The following is a 19,805-nucleotide window of genomic DNA, read 5'->3' as shown; positions in this document are numbered from 1 at the left end:
TTTATGGCACATTTGGTAACGTTATAATAGACCATGTAATGGAATAGCTATTCCTTAGGAATAACCATTCAGTTTTTTGGTTGTCTTTTTATTACAAGGAATAGCAATTCCTAAGGAATGACTACTCTTTAAAATGTAGACTAACAATTCCTATTTTAGAGAAGATGGAGCAAAGACTAGCAGGTTGGAAGAGATTGTATTTATCTAAGGGGGGTAAGCTAACTCTTATTAAAAGTACTCTCTCCTCCTTACCTACTTATTTCCTTTCCATTCTTCCTATACCTAGTAAGGTTGCTAATCGCATGGAGAAATTACAGAGAGATTTTCTTTGGAGTGGTAGTAGTGGTGATTCTAAATTACACCCAGTGAATTGGGCTAAGATTTGTAAGCCAATGCAGGTTGGGGGGTTTGGGGATAAGACAATTGTGAAGCTTTAACTCTGCCTTGTGGGTAAGTGGTTGTGGAGGTATGGTTTAGAGACAGATGCATTATGGAGGGGGGTTATAGAGGCGAAATATGGAAATGCTTGGGGTGGTTGATGCACGAAAAAGGTGACAAATGCTTATGGTGTTAGCCTCTGGAGGTTTATTAGAGGTGGCTGACTTAATTTCTCTAAGCTCCTACGGTATGATGTGGGTGATGGTACTAGAGTGAAGTTTTGACAGCATGTGTGGTGTGGGGATTGTACCCTCAAAAAGGCCTTTCCATATCTTTTTTGTGTTAGTAGGGCAAGGGACTCTTTAGTGGCGGAGGTTATGTGTTGGTTTGGTGGGAGGATGCATTGTAATTTTCAATTTTGTCATCCACTGCAGGATTGGGAGAAAGATTCTTTTGATCGAATTATGGACATTATTTACTCTTCAAAAGTGCAGGGGGTTGGCCTTGACAAGGTTTGGTGGAAGCCAGCAAAGAATAAAGGTTTGGTGCAATTTATAAATTTATGTTGAAAATGATTTTATTTTAGACTAAAATGTTTTTTATTTAAAGATTACTAAACACAATTTTTTTTAGACTTGTTTATGCTTTATTATTTTCTATTAACTTTTTTTTTTATAGATAATAAGAGTTTTATTGATGAAAAAGAACAATGTGTTTACGATTGTAAACACACTGCCCTTGAAACAGATATAGTCAAATCATAAGGAAAGACTAATAGAGTTACGGAAATCAGACAAGGCACTACAATGCGTAAGCCCCCAAATACGAGACCACTCAAACAAAGTCCTAACAAGCAAGGTCTTCAACTTATCTATAGAACTCTCAACGTCCTCAAAAATTCGGGTATTGCGTTCCTTCCATACTAACCACATAAGGCAAGCTGGTACCAAATTCCAAACCTTTGAAGAGTAAGTTCCCAACCAATTCCTCCAAGCAAAAAGAAGAGAAACAATAGTGATCCGGCATCACCCACTGAACCCCAAACATACTAAGGACCTCACTCCACAAAGCAGATGCAAACTTACAATGGATCAAAAGGTGATCCACAGTCTCCTCATCACACCTACATAAACAACACCAATTGACAAGGGGCAAGGTCTTCTTAACTAGATTATCAATAGTAAGAATCCCACCCCTAGCAGCAGTCCATAAAAAGAAAGAGACCCTTTTAGGTACCTTTACACACCAAATGCTCTGCCAAGGGAAAGAAACAGAAGGGGCTTTCAATAAAGCAATATAAAAGGATCGCACATCAAAAACACCATTACGATTCAATTGCCAGATCAAAATGTCCTCCCCCTCCCCACTAGGAATCCTGGCAGAAACATGCCCATAGAAAGAATAAAACCTCCTCAACTCCCCTTCATTAAAATTACGACGGAAACGGAAGTTCCAACTCCTACCTCCCCCGTCTGGTGCAAAGATTAACATGTCAGAAATCAGAGCTTCCTTAACCACAGCACATGCAAACAATTCTGGGTATAATTCCTTCAAAGGAGTAGGACCGCTCCAAGGGTCGTGCCAAAACCGAATACGATTGCCCTCTCCTGCTTCATACATCACATGACTAAAAAAATTGCCTGCACCTTTCCTGATATTCTTCCATAACCCACAACCATGAGTCCCTCTCACAAGTCTAGTGCACCAACCTCCACTATCCTCTCCATATTTGGTGGCTATTACCTGACGCCATAAATGAGTAACTTCCTTCCCAAATCGCCAAAGCCATTTCCCAAGTAGAGCTTGATTGAAAAGCCCAATCTTCCGAATCCCCAAACCCCCTATCTCCACCGGCCAAACAACCTTATCCCAAGCAACAAGCGGATATCTGAAAACATCATCAGAACTCCCCCACAGGAAATTCCTCTGAATCCTCTCCAATCTATTTGCTATGTGTTGCGGAATTGTAAACAGCGATAGATAATAAGTTGGGAGACTCGACAAAGTACTCTTCAATAAAGTAAGCCTACCTCCTTTTGACAAATACAACCTCTTCCAACCAGCAAGCTTTTTCTCCACCCTCTCTAAAATAGGATTCCAGATCGAAGCATCCTTAAAATGAGCCCCAAGAGGCATTCCCAAATAAGACATAGGCAGACGCCCAACCTTACAACATGGAATGCGAGCCAAAGCACCCAAATTCCCAACCTCACCAACTGGCACAACTTCACTCTTGCCAACATTTACTTTTAAGCCTGTAATAGCTTCAAAAAAGATCAACACCATCCTTATATATAATAATTGTTCCCTTGACGCGTCACAGAAAATAATAGTATCATCAGCAAACAATAGATGAGAGATATGCAAACCTCCTCTTGCATTGGGGCTTGCTTGAAACCCCCTAAGAAAGTCACCCTCTTCTGTCCTCCTCAATAACCTGCTCAACACTTCCATCACCAACAAGAACAAAAGAGGAGATAAAGGATCTCCTTGACGAAGACCACGAGAGCTACCAAAAAAGCCAGCCGGGGATCCATTAATAAGCACTGAGAAACGAACTGAAGTGATACAAGCCTTCATCCACCTCCCCCATTTCTCCCCAAAACCCATCCTCTCCATTAAGTAAAACAAAGCATTCCAATTTACATGATCATAAGCCTTCTCTATATCCAACTTAATGATCACACCCGGAACACCACTCTTCAATCTACTATCCAAACATTCATTTGCTATAAGAACAGAATCCAGAATCTGTCTTCCCCCTACAAATGCATTCTGGGAGTTGGAAATAAGTTTGTCCAAAACTCTTCGAAGCCTAGAAGCCAAAACTTTAGACAGAAGTTTGTACAAACTTCCCACAAGGCTAATGGGCCGAAAATCTTTAATATTGACAGCTTTAAACTTCTTAGGTATCAAACAAAGAAAAGTAGCATTCAAAGATTTTTCAAAGATGCATTGGCTATGAAAGTCTGCAAAAAAAGCCATAACATCCTCTTCTATCACACCCCAACACTTTTGGAAGAAAGCTATGGTAAAGCCATAAGGACCAGGAGCCGTATCACCCTCGGCCTCCTGAAGAGCAGCAATGATCTCCTCCCTATCAAACTCCCTTTCAAGAGAAAGCCTATCAAACTCATCCAAGCTAGCAAAATCTAACCCATCAACAGTGGGTCTCCAATCCTCAGGTTCCTGATAAAGACTCTTATAAAACCCCACCACCTGATCCTGAATATCTGATTCATCTTCATACATAATGCCATCAACCTCCACACCCCTCATGGTATTGGCTCGTCTATGTGAATTAGCAAGCCTGTGGAAAAACCTAGTGTTATTGTCCCCCTCCTTTAAGAACAAAGCCCTTGATTTTTGCCTCCAAGAAATCTCCTCCAAAGAAGCTAAAGATTCGATCTCCGCCTTAATCTCACATTTTCTTGCTTTATCTGCCATAGTCAACACTTGCATTCCTTCTCTCAAATCCAGATTCAACAGCTCAGACAACAAACATTTTTTTCTAAAATGTACATCCCCAAAAATATTTTTATTCCAATGCTTCAAGTCTTTTTTAAGAGCCTTGAATTTACAGGCGAGAACGTAACTAGGGGATCCCACAAAATGATAACTGTTCCACCAGCCCCTAACTCGATCCACAAAACCCTCCACTTTTAGCCACATGTTCTCAAATTTAAAGGGACTTTTCCCCCTCACCAAGCCTCCTGCCTCCACCAGAATAGGACAATGATCGGAAACCACCCGAGGAAGAGGCCTTTGAATTACATCCAAGAAGTGTTCCTCCCAATCAGCTGAAACCAAAACTCTATCTATGCGAGACATAGCAGGGTTCGCTGAATCTCTAAACCACGTATACTCACCCCCAACCAAAGGAAGATCAACCAAAAAATTCCTCTCAATAAAGTCTGAAAAATTGAACATGGCTGGACTAAACGAATTACACCCAAGACGCTCTGCCGGGTATCTAATAATATTGAAATCACCCAAAACACACCACGCTGAACTCCACCTCACTCTCACACTATCAAGTTCTGCCCAAAAAGCATCCCTCAAACCGGCTTCATTTGGGCCATAAACTCCCGTGCAAATCCAAACAAAACCATCTGCCACCCCTTTCAACAAGACTGAAACAGAAAAGCTACCCACCACACAATCAATTTTTTCATACACCCTTGTGTCCCAGACCACAAGAATACCTCCCGCTGTGTGAATGGCATCTAAAGCCACCCAGTCCACAAAAGAGCTGCCCCAAAGACTTTTCACAGCAACAGAATTAGTACAGTCCAGTTTGGTTTCCTGAAAACACACAACCTCACACTTCCATTCTTTTAGTAAGTTCTTCACAGTATCCCTCTTATGAGGATTGTTAAATCCTCTCACATTCCAAGATAGAAGTCTCAAATTCATGGACAACCATCAGAGCCCAACCCACTGAATTTCACAATCTCCCCGTTTCGTTTACCAGCTTGACCATCATAATTAACTGTCGAAATTAAATTCCGTAATTCCCTCATACCTTTTGTAGAGGAAGAAGCAGTACGACGAAGACTGCCTGCCTCAGCTTGTTTCTCCCATACTTTCTCAAGTCGTTGAAAAAATTCAACACACTGCCTCTCACAGGAATCTATAGGGAAGCCCACCCACTTACCGAAGCCCTTGACCTTCTTACTTACCCATGCCGAAGGTTCCAAATCATCCTCCATAGAGATATCAACTGGGACAACTTCCTCAGTCATTAACGCTAAACCCCCATTAGGATCCCATTGAGCCAACGGTACATATTCCATCAACTGTAGCTCCTCCTTATCCCTATCCGACTCCGTGGGATTGACCCAATTCAACACCAGCGTCTCTTCATCAAAAGAACCTGAAACTATCTCAGAAATAGGAGAAAACCTGTTATGTTCTAGTAAAGGCTGATGGCAAGACACCTCAGTCCTCTTTTCTGGTATTGTCAAACACTCCGACACAGCCTCAGTTAATCTGGGGTGATCACCGGAGCTCAAAACAGGCGAAACCTCCACAGCCCCACTTATCGGTCCCCCCGTCACTGGATCGCCGGCAACTGATACAACAGAAGTAGCCCCCACCTCGGCGCCACTACCTGAATAGCCCGTTGGAGCAACCACCTTCTGCACTTCCCTATTGGGTTCGCTGGGAATTAATGAAACCCCTCCCATCTCACCGGAAACACCCCTTTGAACAAAACCCAACTGCACCACCGTGTCGGAATCTCCATCGAAGGTTAAAAACTCCTCTCCCACCTCGGCGCCACTACCTGAACAGCCCGTTGAAGCAACCACCTTCTGCACTGCCCTATCGGGTTCGCCGGGAATTAATGAAGCCCCTCCCATCTCGCCGGAAACACCCCTCTGAACAAAACCCAACTGCACCACCGTGTCGGAACCTCCATCGGAGGTTGAAAACTCCTCTCCCATCTCGCCGGAGCCTAAGTTTGACTTCTCGATGCTGACTGGTAAGCCCGATACCTCTCCACTCTCACAGTGTCGTGACAATCCTTGTGATTTCTGCTGGGTTAAGTCACCAAAATGGGCCTCTTGGGCCTGTTTAAAAGAGCCACCATCTGCTTGCTTAACAGGCCCAAGTTCAGTAGATGTTTTATCATTTAAACCAGACTTGGGCTGCACAAAATTGGCCCACTTCACCTCACGTTGACCCCTTCCATCAAGATCCACTGATATGTGTAGAGAAAAATGGGCTCTAGTCCACTTCAAAGTAGACACACGTGTTGGCCTTCCTGAAACAAGGTGAATTGAGATATTTGTTTTTGGGATAAAATCAAATCCCCCAAATCTCTCCTTCTGGTTTAACGTACCAGCTAGTTTAGGAAACTGCTTCTCCAAATCTAAATCACTTCCTAATTTCACGTGATCATTAAAGTCCTTCCAAACTTGGTTTCTTGGATTACCGGTAGGTTTTGCAAACCTACCACCGCCGGCAACCACCTCCTTCCCCGGCCTAGAAACAAGTTTACCAAGGAAAAATTCACATAACTTCCTTTCAAGAAAAGCCCAGCCACCCTTATGAAAACCTTCTGGAACACGCAAGCAGCCACGTCGAGCCCCATTGTGATACTCAGAAATTTCCACAAAACAGCCACCCTTATTCAACCTACTAGAGCACTCCAAAATTTTATAATTCTCATGAAACCGTTTGAAAAAATGTTGCTTGCTAAAATCCCAACTGCGTAACTCAGCCAAGCATGCAATGATCCAGTCCAATCCTGATCTACCTACCCGGATAGAACCATGGTACCTTCCCCGTCTTTCCGTAATGGAGTAAGAATCCATACGTCCTCCATCAAAAGCCAAGAAGAAGGCCTTTGTGTCAATGTGAAAAAAAACAGAATTTCCCCTTTCCCCATGTGAAGGTGAAGGCTTGGATTGTGAAGAAGGTGGCGGCTTAGGAGGATTAGGGTTCAGAGGGGGTAAGGATGGTTGGGTCGGCGTGTGGTGTGGTATGTATTGACCAAACTGACTAGGCCAAAAACAGGGCTGTGGGAAAGGGATTTGAGAAGGAGGGAAGAAAAAAGGAAGGTTAGGGAAGTTAACAAAAGGTGGATTGGCTTGTGTATGTATTAGGGGTGGAGGTGGAGGAAGTTGTTGTTGAGTAGAGGAGTGGTGGGGCGGAGGGGGGAGGGTGGGAGCAATCATGGGGGAGGGGTACTAAGCACTCATAGAAAGGGGGAGATAATTTGATAGTTATTTTCTATTAACTTAACTTTAAAAAAATTGATAAAATTCATTTGAAATTTATTTAAATTTGTTTAGATATTTTTTTAGTAAAATTTTGTTAATTTTTATCATTTTAATACCTATATTTGTATTTTAATTACTATTAAATTAATTTTGACGTCATTATGGTTCAACCTCGGTTGAACCTCAGTCCAACCTTTAAAACCTTGATCCTCTCCTTTTTCCGTTTCTTTGAACGGTCCAAGTCTGAAAAGCATGCTCCCCACTACACCAACTCATACAACACCACCCTACTAACTTATAACCTCACTTAAGGAGATTGTCACACGAGTTCTGTTAGAATTTCTTCTTGATTGCTTGTAATAGATTCAAGTACTTTATGCTCATCAACGTGAACATGAAATACTCTTCTATAAATAAAACTTCTATTACTTATCAAAAAAAAAAGATTCATGAAATACTCTTCTATCAATAAAACTTCTATTTCTTATCAAAAAAAAAAAAACGATTGTCACACATGAGGATCTTCCCCCATGCCACACTCCAAGCAAAAAAAAGAGACCTGCAGTAGGGCCTTAACACTCCAAATACTCTTCCACAGGATGCCAGGGCAATGCCTTGTGACACTCTTCACTTAACTATTTTGGTAAAAGAAGCTTCACAAGAAAAAAGAAAACCTCACCTTTCGCAATTTATCCAAAGCACCACTAGTGTCAAAGGTTTCATTTCCCCGCTCATCCATTGTAACAGCAGCAAGTTTGGCCAAAGTAACACCCGAAGAAAATGGATGCCCGGGATTACTGCAAAACAAACAGTTGTTTTTCAACAGTCAGACAGTGGGTATTTAATCCCATTCATAAACAAATCAGGATAGTAGAAATAAACAAACAGATAAATAAAGATCTCATGCTTCAACAGAAGACAGAAACATTCAGAAAAACATGTGTCCACCAACCTGACAGAATCCTCATATCTAATATGTACATTGCTAATCGATATCTTAAGATTTCCGATAATAGTAGCAATTAGAGAACCTAGCCACGAATTTCCAGGAGGTGGCTGCCAAAAAAAAAAACAACAATATGAATTGGAACACCAAAATGTGAATATATCACCATGTTTTCTCACAAACACTGGAATTTAAGAAGCAAGCTTGAGCAAAACATACTCATGCACTCTGAAAATACAATCATAAAGAAAAGGAAAAAAAAATAAAACAACTTGGCCAAACATCATGCCAAAAATAAACGAGACAGAAAAGTAAAGGTGGACTTAAATAATTTATAATAAAAAATTAGCAGTATATACTGGCTGCCTAAAAGTATGAGTATGATCACTAGTAGTTGGGAATCAATTGCTAAAAAGTTTGAAGAAGCAAAGCTCCTCATGATTATAATGACTTCCAAAAATATCTAATCGGGCCTTATTCAATTGTTCAACCATGCAAATACCATCTTACACCACTTTCCCTTACCTTGTCATAAATTGATGCTACCTCTAGCTTTGTCACAAACCACCCATATCAAATTAACTTGACAAACCATGAACATAGAAAGCTGCATGTACCCCCACAACATACTCCATAACACCTTACTAGACCAAACTATATTTATCCATTACAGATGCAAAAAAGACAAGATCTGAATGCCAACCCTCAATATAATACAGTACAACACAAAATCACACCAAAAATAAAAATAAGAGAACCACAGTGGTATCTCTTCTTTTTGTTTTGCATGACAGAAATAACAAGTGGGTTGCAACCACATTCTTTTCTAACCTGGAAAAGAAATAAAACAAGACAAACAAACTTACAAAAAGACAAGTAGAAAGTATGACAGAGTAATACAAAATTTGGGCAAAAGATTTTGCTTTTAAATTCTAATCTGATTGAGAACTTCTTCATGGCTTCAACAAAAGACGCAACCCAAAATTTTGGCTTCACAATAGCAAATACCATGAACATCAACCAAGACAATCATAGCAGTCTTTGTAGCCAGGATGAGAAATTGTCAATGCAAGTACAAATTAGAAAGTCCGACAATGTAACTATGACAGACAAAATTGAAACATTCATTGACAAATGAAGCAAGATAAACATAAAAAAATAAAATAAAAACCTACCGAAGTATGAAAATCACTGCTAAAAAAATAAATTAAAACTTACTATCTATAAAGTAGCTCTATTAGATCATGATTAATTCCTATACTCATAGGGGCATTAAATTTATAAGCTTACACTTCCCAGCTTTGACCTTGATATTGCTTCCAAGGTTGCTGACTCTGCTTCCTGCATGCAAGAGAGAAAAAAGTATTTAAAAAATAATAATCATCAAGGACAAAGAAGGAAAGTATCTTCCCATATGCAATGGTAATAAAAACACCAACAAACTTACACAAGTATGCCATTTCAACATAAGCATATCACAAAATCCAAATTCTAGGCTAATTACAGAAATTAACAATTTTTATGATTGCAAAACTATGTGTCTGGGAAAAGAATTTACTATATTGACCATATGCTTTTACCTATTTTTCTATGAGTAATGAAAAATTAATTAAATGGAGGAGAGACAACAGTTTGTGTAAAGAATAACAAGAATAAAGAATTACATATGAAATGAAAGAGAATCAATAAAATCTACAACCAAATGTATGTCACATGGGCCAAGGGAGCTAAACCACTCAAACAACATTCTCACAAATGATCATTTTAGCACCATAATTGAGAGCTCCATTCCATTAAAAGTTCAGTTGTTTCAATCCCTACATCAGGAGGTTGGAAATGATAGAGTTTGAAACTTGAGATTTTATAGGGACTTCCACGATTGGGAACAAGAAGCAGTCTTCTCTTTACTTACTTTATTCAATCCCAGATTCCTAGGGGTGTTGGGTGTGACAGTCTTCGTTGATGCCTTAATGGTAATGGTAAGTTTGATACCCGGTCCTATTACCATGAGATTCGGGATGTTCCTAACTCCATTTTCCCTTAGAAGGTTATTTGGAAAGTTAAGGTTCCTAAAAGGGTAGCTTTCTTTTTGTGGACAGTAGCTCATTGTTGGATTCTTAATTTGGATAATCTCATGCTTAGGGGTCTCTCTTTGGCGAATCAGTCTTGTATGTGTGTTGTAATAGGGAATCTATGGACCATATCCTTCTTCATTGTCCTGTAGCACATTCTTTATGGGTGCATTTTTTTTTATAAGTAAGAATGATATATATACGAAATGCTACTCTATGCATGAAAAGCACAAAGCAAACCCAAAAATTACAAGAAAAGGGAAAGAGAAAAGAAACAAAAGAAAACCAAGCAACAGATTAATTACAAAAGAGAAGAGAGCTAAGAAAAGAAGGGAGAGAATCACTAGTTGTGAGTCCCCAAACCCAAGACCAATCAAATTGAGTTCTTCAAAAGTCCGCATATGCTTCAGGTCTTTGGGATTCAATGGGTCATGCCAAGCTCTAGGGAGATTTTGCTGTTTTATTAGAGCCACTGTGCCAGCAAACTCTTTTTGATTGCTCTAGGTGTTGGGGTTCTTTGAATTGTTCTTTTATCATAGAGATTCTTTTTTTCTCTTAGAATAGTCTCTTGAGTTCTTTATTTCTGTCTCTGTTTGTTGTTTTTTCCTGTGTTCATCATCATGAACACCTTGTATTCTCCTTTTCTTTTTTATTATCTTTTATGAATAATATGACTCTTATTACCTATCAAAAAAAAAAAAAGGAACTCCAATGTTTACCAAACCAAGCCCCCACCCCAAGAGGACCACAACCTTCTTGGGCATCACCCGACGAACATAAGAGCCAAACTCTGCAAATCCCAAGCTATCAAATAATGGATTAATAAATGATACACAGTTTCACCACTAGACTTACACGTACAGCAACAACCAACCAAAACAATACTCCAATCCACTAAATGATCCATATGCTTTTACCTATGTATATTTGAAGATGATTCATAAGAGAGGAAAATCATGCATGGAAAACATCTTAAAGTGCCTCTCACAAGGTATAAAGAGATGCATGCACAGACACACATGTATATCAGAATTTTACCTCAATCTGTTGACGTTTGGCTTCAAAAAGTTTTTCCCTGTCCTCCTCCTGAAAAGAGTATTGAAACAAGATAAACCCAGACAAGCCACAGACCTCTCTTTAGTGATAACTGATAATGATATCAATTATTTCCATTAAAGAGAACACCATCCTACCTTAAGAGTTCGACCATCAGGAGCTGGATGAGCAAGAACAAAAACACGATCAATGAGAACAATCACAGGTTCTTTTCCCAAACTTTTCCAAGGAACCTAAAATTAATAAGGCAAAAGGTGAAATGAAAGAAATTATAAAAATTAGAACATAAACAGCATATTTCAAAGCACATTAGGAAACTAAATTATAGTCTGGATTTCCAGTCACTGTGAACATCAAGTGAATTACTATTTTGATGACAATGTTTCAACAATATGTCATCATGTCTCCTACCAACAAAATTTGACACAAATATGCATAACCTAAAAATTATATTTGAAGGCTGATAGTTTCACTTCCCTGACTCTACATATTTAGTACTTTTCAAGTTCCCCACTTAAAATATTTCAATCTATAATTTTTGTATAAATTAGTAATACACTAATAGCAGCAAAAACTTAAAATTTCTAAGTATCATCAGTAATAAGAACAGCCTAAATGGATATTCAATTGGATCCCCTCTTATGGCAGCAGAAAGGGCCATAGAAGACACCTGAAGGATCCTCCCAACTACAACAAAGGCTTTTCTTCACAAGAACAATTCCCTTCTGATGTTCCAAAAAAGGCTACATGAACAATTAATTTTACTAAAACGTTATCAATCAAGATAATAATAATTTCTTTTAAAAAAGGCAAAACATAATGGATCCATATACGAGTAAGGACAAAAATTTGGTCTATTTTATCAAGACATGTAATGAAATGCAGCATACAAACAAACTAGAAAGACCAGACCATGTCTCATCCATCTAAAAGAACAAGAAATAATTCTACCTAATAAAAAAATGATAAAGAAAATAAGATGAAATTGATGGGAAAAAATAAAAAACAAGGGTTAGGATCCAAATGTCAGCCATTGTGCAATAGATACCAAGAAATGCTACCTTTAATGTTATGGTACCAACAAAACCAGCTTTCACAGTAACCGGAAGTTTTAGTGAATTTAGTGCCTCTGCCTTCAATTTCAAATCTTTGAGAACAACATCACCTGTGAAAGATATATATGGAACATTTTAAATGGATACAAAATTCTTTAACTTCATAGAAAGAATTAATCATCACTGATTGTTTTTTAAGTAAAAAAATTATATTCAAAATAAATAAATAATAATAAAAATAGCACCTTGAATACACAATATGTGTACCAAACTACCCCTTAAGAATTACAATCACAAGTCCAAAAAGATATTCTGCCAAAGGCAATAATTCAATCATGCAAGCATCTCAGCACAAATTATTTGAGATTTGACATGATTTTGTCAACCAAGGTCACATCAACAAGTCAAAACACATTTGTACCAATGAACTCCAGTATGTTTCACATATTTAGTAAACATATTGCTTCTAAAGGAAACAACTCAAACAGCTCAAAAAGAGAGGTGCAGGATCAGTACACCACAGCATACAAGCAAGCTAAAGATCAGGGAATAAACCTTTCCAAACACTGATTCTCAAAGCCTCAACTGAGAGTCCATGGACATATTCACCCAAATACCTTCGAAGCAAATGCAGAACCTGCCAACAAGGATCATAACCAACCGCTTTATCCACATGATTTCCAGACAGAATTATTAAAATATAATGAAGTATAACACCATCTCACATCCATAAGCTTTAGAAAAGTAACATAAAACAAGCTCCGAATCAAGGATGTAATAAAAAAAATTGCGCAAATTGTCTTAAAGCACAGTATGATGATAAGGAGGAAGAACAGAGAAAATAAGAAGGGATTAACAAGGACAAGTTCATAGTCCAAATGAAGAGTTCAAACTTCCCATATGAAAGGAAGACCAAGAGTGCGCCAAGCTCTCTTAGATTTTTCCCTTTTTTTTAGAAGTAAATAAATAAGAAAAAAAAATTATAAGTACAATGGTTACAATAGAGTAAGTAAATAAGTATTTTATTGAACACAACTACTACATACACACAAAAGTGAACATTAAGAAGTCTAAAGAATTACATAAAGTTATGTACATAAAGATGATGATTCTAAAAACTTAGGAATTGAGTTGGTATTAATGAAACCCCAAGCCCTAGACCAATCAAACGATGATCTAGAAAACAGCTCTATATTACTTATCAAAAAATTGTAGCTCTGAAGATTCCACAAACTCAAATGTACAGAGATTATGTTCCCGTAGCAGAGTCCACATTAAAAATAATGGGACAAAGTTCCAAATATCCAAAGACTGCTTGCCTACCCAATTTTTCCATCCATCCAAACAAAAGTTCAATGACCTTTTCCAGTAGAAGCCAATGAAACCCAAAGGAACGAAACAAAAAACTCCACAACATAAAAGCAACACTACAGTGTAACAGAAGATGCTCTACTGTCTCCCCACTACAGCGACACATACAGCACCACCCCACTAGTGTGAATCCTCTCTTAATGAGATTATCACAAGCGAGGATCTTCCCCCATGCTGCCTGACTGCAAATGCACAATCAGAATTTTAGAAGGGATATCTACCCCTTGTTTCCACAAATTCTACTACCATTTTTTTGTTAAGTACAAATTTTACTACCTTAGGGCAACCATTAGTCATCCTCATGCATAACCAGGACATTTCAGCCACAATTCTCTTATCCTGCTCCCGTAAGAAAGTACCCCTAAATTTTCAAAAAAAGTATGAATTTCAAACCTATCATCCTTTTTTGTCTTGTCTCTCATCTATCCCAATGTGCTCAATATCATTGTCAACTTATAGATTTTTTTTTTTTTAAATAAGGAATAATTTTATTGAAACGAGACTACTTCATAAAAAAGACACAAAGTAGCCAGAAGAATTACAAATGGAAAAAATATCTACACATGAATTGACACTATGAAAGATTAAACAAAATTACCATCTGTGAAACCCAAAGCAAAAGACCACCCATAAAGAGAACTAATGAAAGATGCTACCCCACATGTACTCCACATGTACTCCACATCTTCAAAAGTATGTCGATTCCCCCCCCCCCCCCCCAATACAGTCCACAGCAAACATAAAGGGAGAAATAATAGTTTTTTTTTTTTTGTTAAAATAATTTCACTCAAAGTAAACAAGAGAAAAAATACATAATACAAGACTTCCCACAAATGGAGATCACAAAGTCAAAAGCATGCTATCTAAGTGGTCTAAGGAACAACAAGACAGGATGTTGCCTAAGACAACCATTTAGTCAAACAAACACCTTAGCAAGGACTACCTCATAACATGAATTGGATGGTCCACAACATCAAAAGTTCTACCATTACGCTCTAGCCAAATTGTCCACAAGATGCACAATGGGACAGAATTCCAATCTTTAAATCTAAGATGACGTTGAAACCTCCATTGCCCACAGCTTAATAATTGTATAACTGTCTTCAGTGTAACCCATGATACTTCAAACAACGAAAATACAAGCAACCATATATCTCTCACCACTGTACAATGACACGAAAAATGATCAACAAATTTGCCACTGATAAATATATTGTGGTTTGAAAAATGGCCCACCATTAAAATTTTGTCCAACCAGATGATTTTGATGTACCATAGTATATAACCTGTGTACTTGAGACAATTTTTCAATTATCAATAATAAATGTTTTTATTTATCCAAAAAAAAAAAAAAATGTCCAATGCTGCTACCCAAGCAAAGAACAAGATTATGAGACCTTCCAAGGCACCTTAACACACCATCAGATGCTTTCCCCCAAGGAAAATTAAGCCTTATAGAACCCTTGAAAACACCATATAAATAGATTTTTTTAAGTGACTTAAACAATAAAGCATGATAGGACCTCTTCTTAATTTTTTATTGGTAAGTAACACAGCCTGTGATTACAAACTTACAATCACCGACGATGTGCCATTTGAACTAGTGCTTACAAAGCACAAACACGATTTGACATACAATTGCCCCGTAAAATTATCCCTTCTGCTATATTGTATCACACTTATCTTGACAAACTTTTTAAAAAAAAAAATGAAAAAGGAGGCAATGAGACACTTGAAAACTAAATCCAAATTCAACAACTTCAACTATTCTCGGTTTGGTTCATTCACCTTCACAACCCTCATTGTGTACGCTAACATTCACTTCCTATTCCACTTAACAGTCTTCAGATACTTAAACTTAGCTCCGAGTACAAAATCACTGCGTATCATACTATCATTATGCTACACCAACTAATTAACAAAGAAGAACGATAACGTGATTTCAAAAACTGAAAGAAAAATGGAATTAGAATGATACATTGCCAATAACACTCCACAAAACACTAACAAAAGTGTAATTCAAAGAAAAATAATCAAAACCATACTACAAAGCAGTAATTCAAGCTTTTTCATCAAATTTTCACAAACTACACAAAAATCAATAAGTTCATAGCCACGAAACGAAAATTTAATAGTTAAAACCCTTACGTGAGCTTCGAACATGTTGAATAACCAAGCCGATTCGAATCGGCCACAACCGGAACGAGCTCTATAGTCCGATCAAACCGCAAATAGACGACGATCGAGGGCGCGAAGCCGCCATGGAATTGCACCAAAGCTGCAGAGAAGATCGTAGCTCGCCGAGAATTTGAAAAACAAAATCGCTAGGGTTTGTTTGTTGAAAGCTATTCAGAGCCTTTCGAATCTGAGAGTCTTTGTGAAGAAATGAGTGAGAAGGAGAGGAATGAAATAGAATGGAATTTATTTATATGTATATATTTGTAGGAAACGGTGTCCGTGCGAGTGAGTGAATGACGAAATGGAATATAGAATAGAGTAGAGCCACAGAGGGATCGCGGTCATTTGCAAAATTCTTTGTGTGTGTGAAATTACGTGAGGGTGCTCGGTTCAGGTGCAATATGTCAGTGCGGTCCCTTTTCTGTTTACTAACTAGTACTGTTCAAAGAGGTCCTTTTGAGTTGTTTCAAACTTTCTGGCTCCATTGTAAGGAGACGGTTTGTCCTCTACGTGTGTAATAATGATAATTTGCTTAGGGATAAAGCAAAATAAATGACAAGATCTTCTCCGAATGGCAATTTGCCGTCCATGACCGTTTAGAGGGGAAAAATAAAGACACAGAAATTACAAATAAACTCCCGTGTTTTTTTTTTTTTTAACAACAACTCCATAATTGGGGAAGGAAATACCAATGTTGAAACTCTACCTTATCTATAAGAAAATATAAATAAATAAAAACTTTATTATAATCCTATAATATTTTCACAATACTTTCGCAACAAATTTAAGGTGATAAGTTGTTACTGGTTAGTAACAATAAATAAAAACTTGTCATTTGAAATTTACTGTGAACATAGCATTTCTCATGTTTTAATTGTAATTATTACATTTTCTCTTATTATTGACTATAAATAGTTCATATCCTTTGTGTGACTTTGATGACCATATAAGGCAATATGATATGGAATACATTTCTCTTCCTTTCATTTGGAATAGATATAATCTATTTTACGGTTTTTATTTTAGATTTAACAATATACAAAATGTCATATTATTTAAAATTTTAAACTATATGATATCACATATATATACATATATATATATATATATATATAACTTTATGTGGGGCCATGGGCCCAGATCATACAATTGGGTTTTGGGCTTAAGGCCCAAGCCGAGGATAAAGGGTCATCCAAGGATGGGTAAGTATAGCCAAGGAAACTCATGCTAGTGGATAAGGAAGACAATATTGAACATAATGGCCTAAGAGTTTGTGCCGAGGATGAATTTGTCCTCGGCTAGCCAAGGCCGAGGTCCGTAAAGGATGTCTGCCATCTAGAGGTGCGATCCATGAAGTTCTGGAAATATGGATAAGCATTGCAGGAACAAAAGACAAAGAAGAATCCCAAAATATCTTGGAAAAAGCTACTATCACCGCATTGAATGCACCCCAGCTAACTCCTTGGCCGCATTAATAAGGAAGTGACCTCTGCACAGTATTATTGCAGCCTTACACCCTGGAAGACTCCTAAAGGGGGCTAATGGGACAAGTATCAGTATAAACCATCAACTATCCATGTGTAGGGTGGAGATGAAGGAAGTTATGTGGTATAAATAAGGGTAGAGACCCCAGAGATCGGGGGGGAGAAAAAGGAGAAGAGAAAGCACTGTAGCAATCTCAACAACTCCTATAACCATTATCATCCAATATATACTAGAACAGAGCTCCTTAGATTGTGCCGAGGACAAACCCTCTTTGATAAACCCGGTTCATCCTTGCTTGACTGTGATAAACACCATGATTAGCTGTTGTCCATGCACTAAAGCCTAGCTCTTCGAGCCACTCTCTTCAAATTTATTGTACCGGGCTCACTAGTCCAAGATCCCATAAATCTTGGGCTTGGGCTGCAAAATGTGACCCTACACTTTAAATAATAATATTTAATCTTAACTATTTTGTTGAAATTCATGATTTTAATTTTTAAATAATGTAGCACCAAATGTACCTTTAAATTTTTATTTTAAATTTAACACTTGTCTCATAATCTAACATTTATTTATTTATGTTGTTAAAGTCCACCAATGTTCACATGGGAGATGCCAACTTAGGTTGCCCCCTATATCCATTTTTTGTTATTAAAAAAAAAGTTAAAGTCTACCAATCAAATTCATTGTCACATTATCAGTTTGTGAACATTTATGGTAAAATTGGTAATAACTTTAGCATTTTCCTTTCAAATAAAGAAAATCATTATATATATATAGTGTTGGGTTCAAGTTACACCTAATGTAACTCTAAGTGATCTTATACCACTTAATATTTTTTTAATTGAATGCAAATTTTGACAAATCCACCATTAGATTGCATTATCTTCGTATATTCTCCATGCTTGCAAATTTTCAAGGTGATCAAAGATTAATAGTCATGTCATCAATCAATTGTTTGAATTCAAGTTTTTGTGGTTTAAAATAATGCATAATAGATGAGTTTATGAATCGAATAGTAAATAACATTTAATTAATATAAAAATTGGCAAAAATGTTAACAATATATAAAACATGTAATTCAACGGTGGAATTTTCGAAATATGAATTCTATAATAAGTTATTGGGTAGTGTAACATTGTTTAGAGTTACGCCATGTGTAACTTGAACCCAACCTATAATATATATATATATATATATATGAGATGGGTTCAAGTTACACATTTTTTAAACCATTGGATTTAAGTAGGTCCAATGGTCAAAAAAATATCCTCATTAATGCTAATATACTAATTGATCTTGTAGGGAAGATAGGCCTAGAAATGTATATTGGGCCACGAGCCCTGTCTGAGGACACTTAGTAGTCCGAGGACAAAGGAATGTTGATATAGAAGTACGGGCTAGTGAATACAGGAAGGAGGTTGGTTATAAGGGTTTGGGAAGGTGGTCTGAGGACAAATGCATCCTCAGCTTAACAAAGCAAAGGTCAAAAAGGCTGACGTGTCGTCAACAGCAACATTCTAGGCAGTTCTAATGAAAAGGACAAGCATCAGGAAGGAATAAAAGAAGAGGGAGGTAAGAAATATCTAGGGGAAAACTGCTACCACCGCATTAAATGTTTTGTAGCTAACTATCTAGCCTCATTAATGTGGAAGTGATACCTGAACAATGATGTTCAGCCTTACAGCTGCCTCTAAAAAGTATCAGAAATGTGCTAATGAGACAAGGATAAGAGCTAGCCATTTGATCTACACGTGGAGGGTTAAGATAGAATAAGGGGAGGTAATATAAAGGAGAAGAATCTCATTACAGAGGGGGATCCGATAATTGAAAGGAAAAAAAAAAAAAAAAAACTGTAGCACTAAGAACTGTAATTGTAACCAAGTCTAAGAGGAATATAGATATCCAAGTATTACTCTCCTCGAACATTGCCGAGGAAGAATTTCTTTTCACAAACTTTTTTTTTTCATTGTTTTTCTCACTTTCTTGGTATCTTTGGTCCATTGTGAGCATTGTTCAATTCATTGAAGTCTAGTTTTTAGCCCACTCTTTACAAATTCATTGTATTGGGCTCTCTAAGCCTTAGTGTGCTTTTGGATACAGCTTATTTTGCTAAAAACTAAAAACTGAAAACAATAAAAAAAAAAAAATTACTGTTTATTACTGTTCAGCACTGTTCATTGGCCTAAAATCACTATTCATGGCCAATGAACAGTGCATAACGTGCTAGACTTAAAAAAAAAACACCCAAAACTTTAAAACGCGAACGCAGCCACACTACCCAAACGCACCTTTAACCCATCTATCTTTTGGGTTGAGGATCCAAAACCCGCCCTTACAGATCTCATTTATTATCCCTTATTTAATACATTTCATACCTATCTCTAAATCCTAAAAAAAAAAAAGTCTACATCTCTCTCTCTCCTCCATAATCACGTTTATCTCTCCTCTCTCTTTCTCCTCCATTGCTTTTCTCCTAGTCAATTCCATTGCATTTCTCTTAATTCCGATCTCACCACCATGCTCCTTTCCTCAC

The 19,805-nt window shown here is 37.5% G+C and overlaps 1 protein-coding gene across 2 annotated transcripts in view; it reads right to left on the bottom strand.

Moving 5' to 3' along the window:
- LOC126688836 (uncharacterized) overlaps nucleotides 1-16,143 on the bottom strand; it is a 72,419-nt gene extending 56,276 nt beyond the window's left edge. The window contains exons 1-8 of one of the 2 annotated variants that reach the window (XM_050383709.1): nucleotides 15,755-16,143; nucleotides 12,791-12,872; nucleotides 12,242-12,345; nucleotides 11,318-11,413; nucleotides 11,163-11,210; nucleotides 9,343-9,393; nucleotides 8,059-8,162; nucleotides 7,786-7,903 (exon numbers count right to left, since the gene is read on the bottom strand). In XM_050383709.1, coding sequence (XP_050239666.1) covers nucleotides 7,786-7,903; nucleotides 8,059-8,162; nucleotides 9,343-9,393; nucleotides 11,163-11,210; nucleotides 11,318-11,413; nucleotides 12,242-12,345; nucleotides 12,791-12,872; nucleotides 15,755-15,769 — 618 coding nt within the window. In that variant the 5' untranslated portion in view covers nucleotides 15,770-16,143. The remainder of the gene's footprint in view (nucleotides 1-7,785; nucleotides 7,904-8,058; nucleotides 8,163-9,342; nucleotides 9,394-11,162; nucleotides 11,211-11,317; nucleotides 11,414-12,241; nucleotides 12,346-12,790; nucleotides 12,873-15,754) is intronic. The other variant, XM_050383708.1, reaches the window with a different exon arrangement.
- Nucleotides 16,144-19,805: the final 3,662 nt, after the last annotated feature.

Source organism: Quercus robur, chromosome 6 (assembly GCF_932294415.1).
Source record: "Quercus robur chromosome 6, dhQueRobu3.1, whole genome shotgun sequence".
Lineage (NCBI taxonomy): Eukaryota > Viridiplantae > Streptophyta > Magnoliopsida > Fagales > Fagaceae > Quercus > Quercus robur.
Note: the sequence above shows the minus strand (reverse complement) of the source record. Positions and strands in the feature narration are given on the sequence as shown.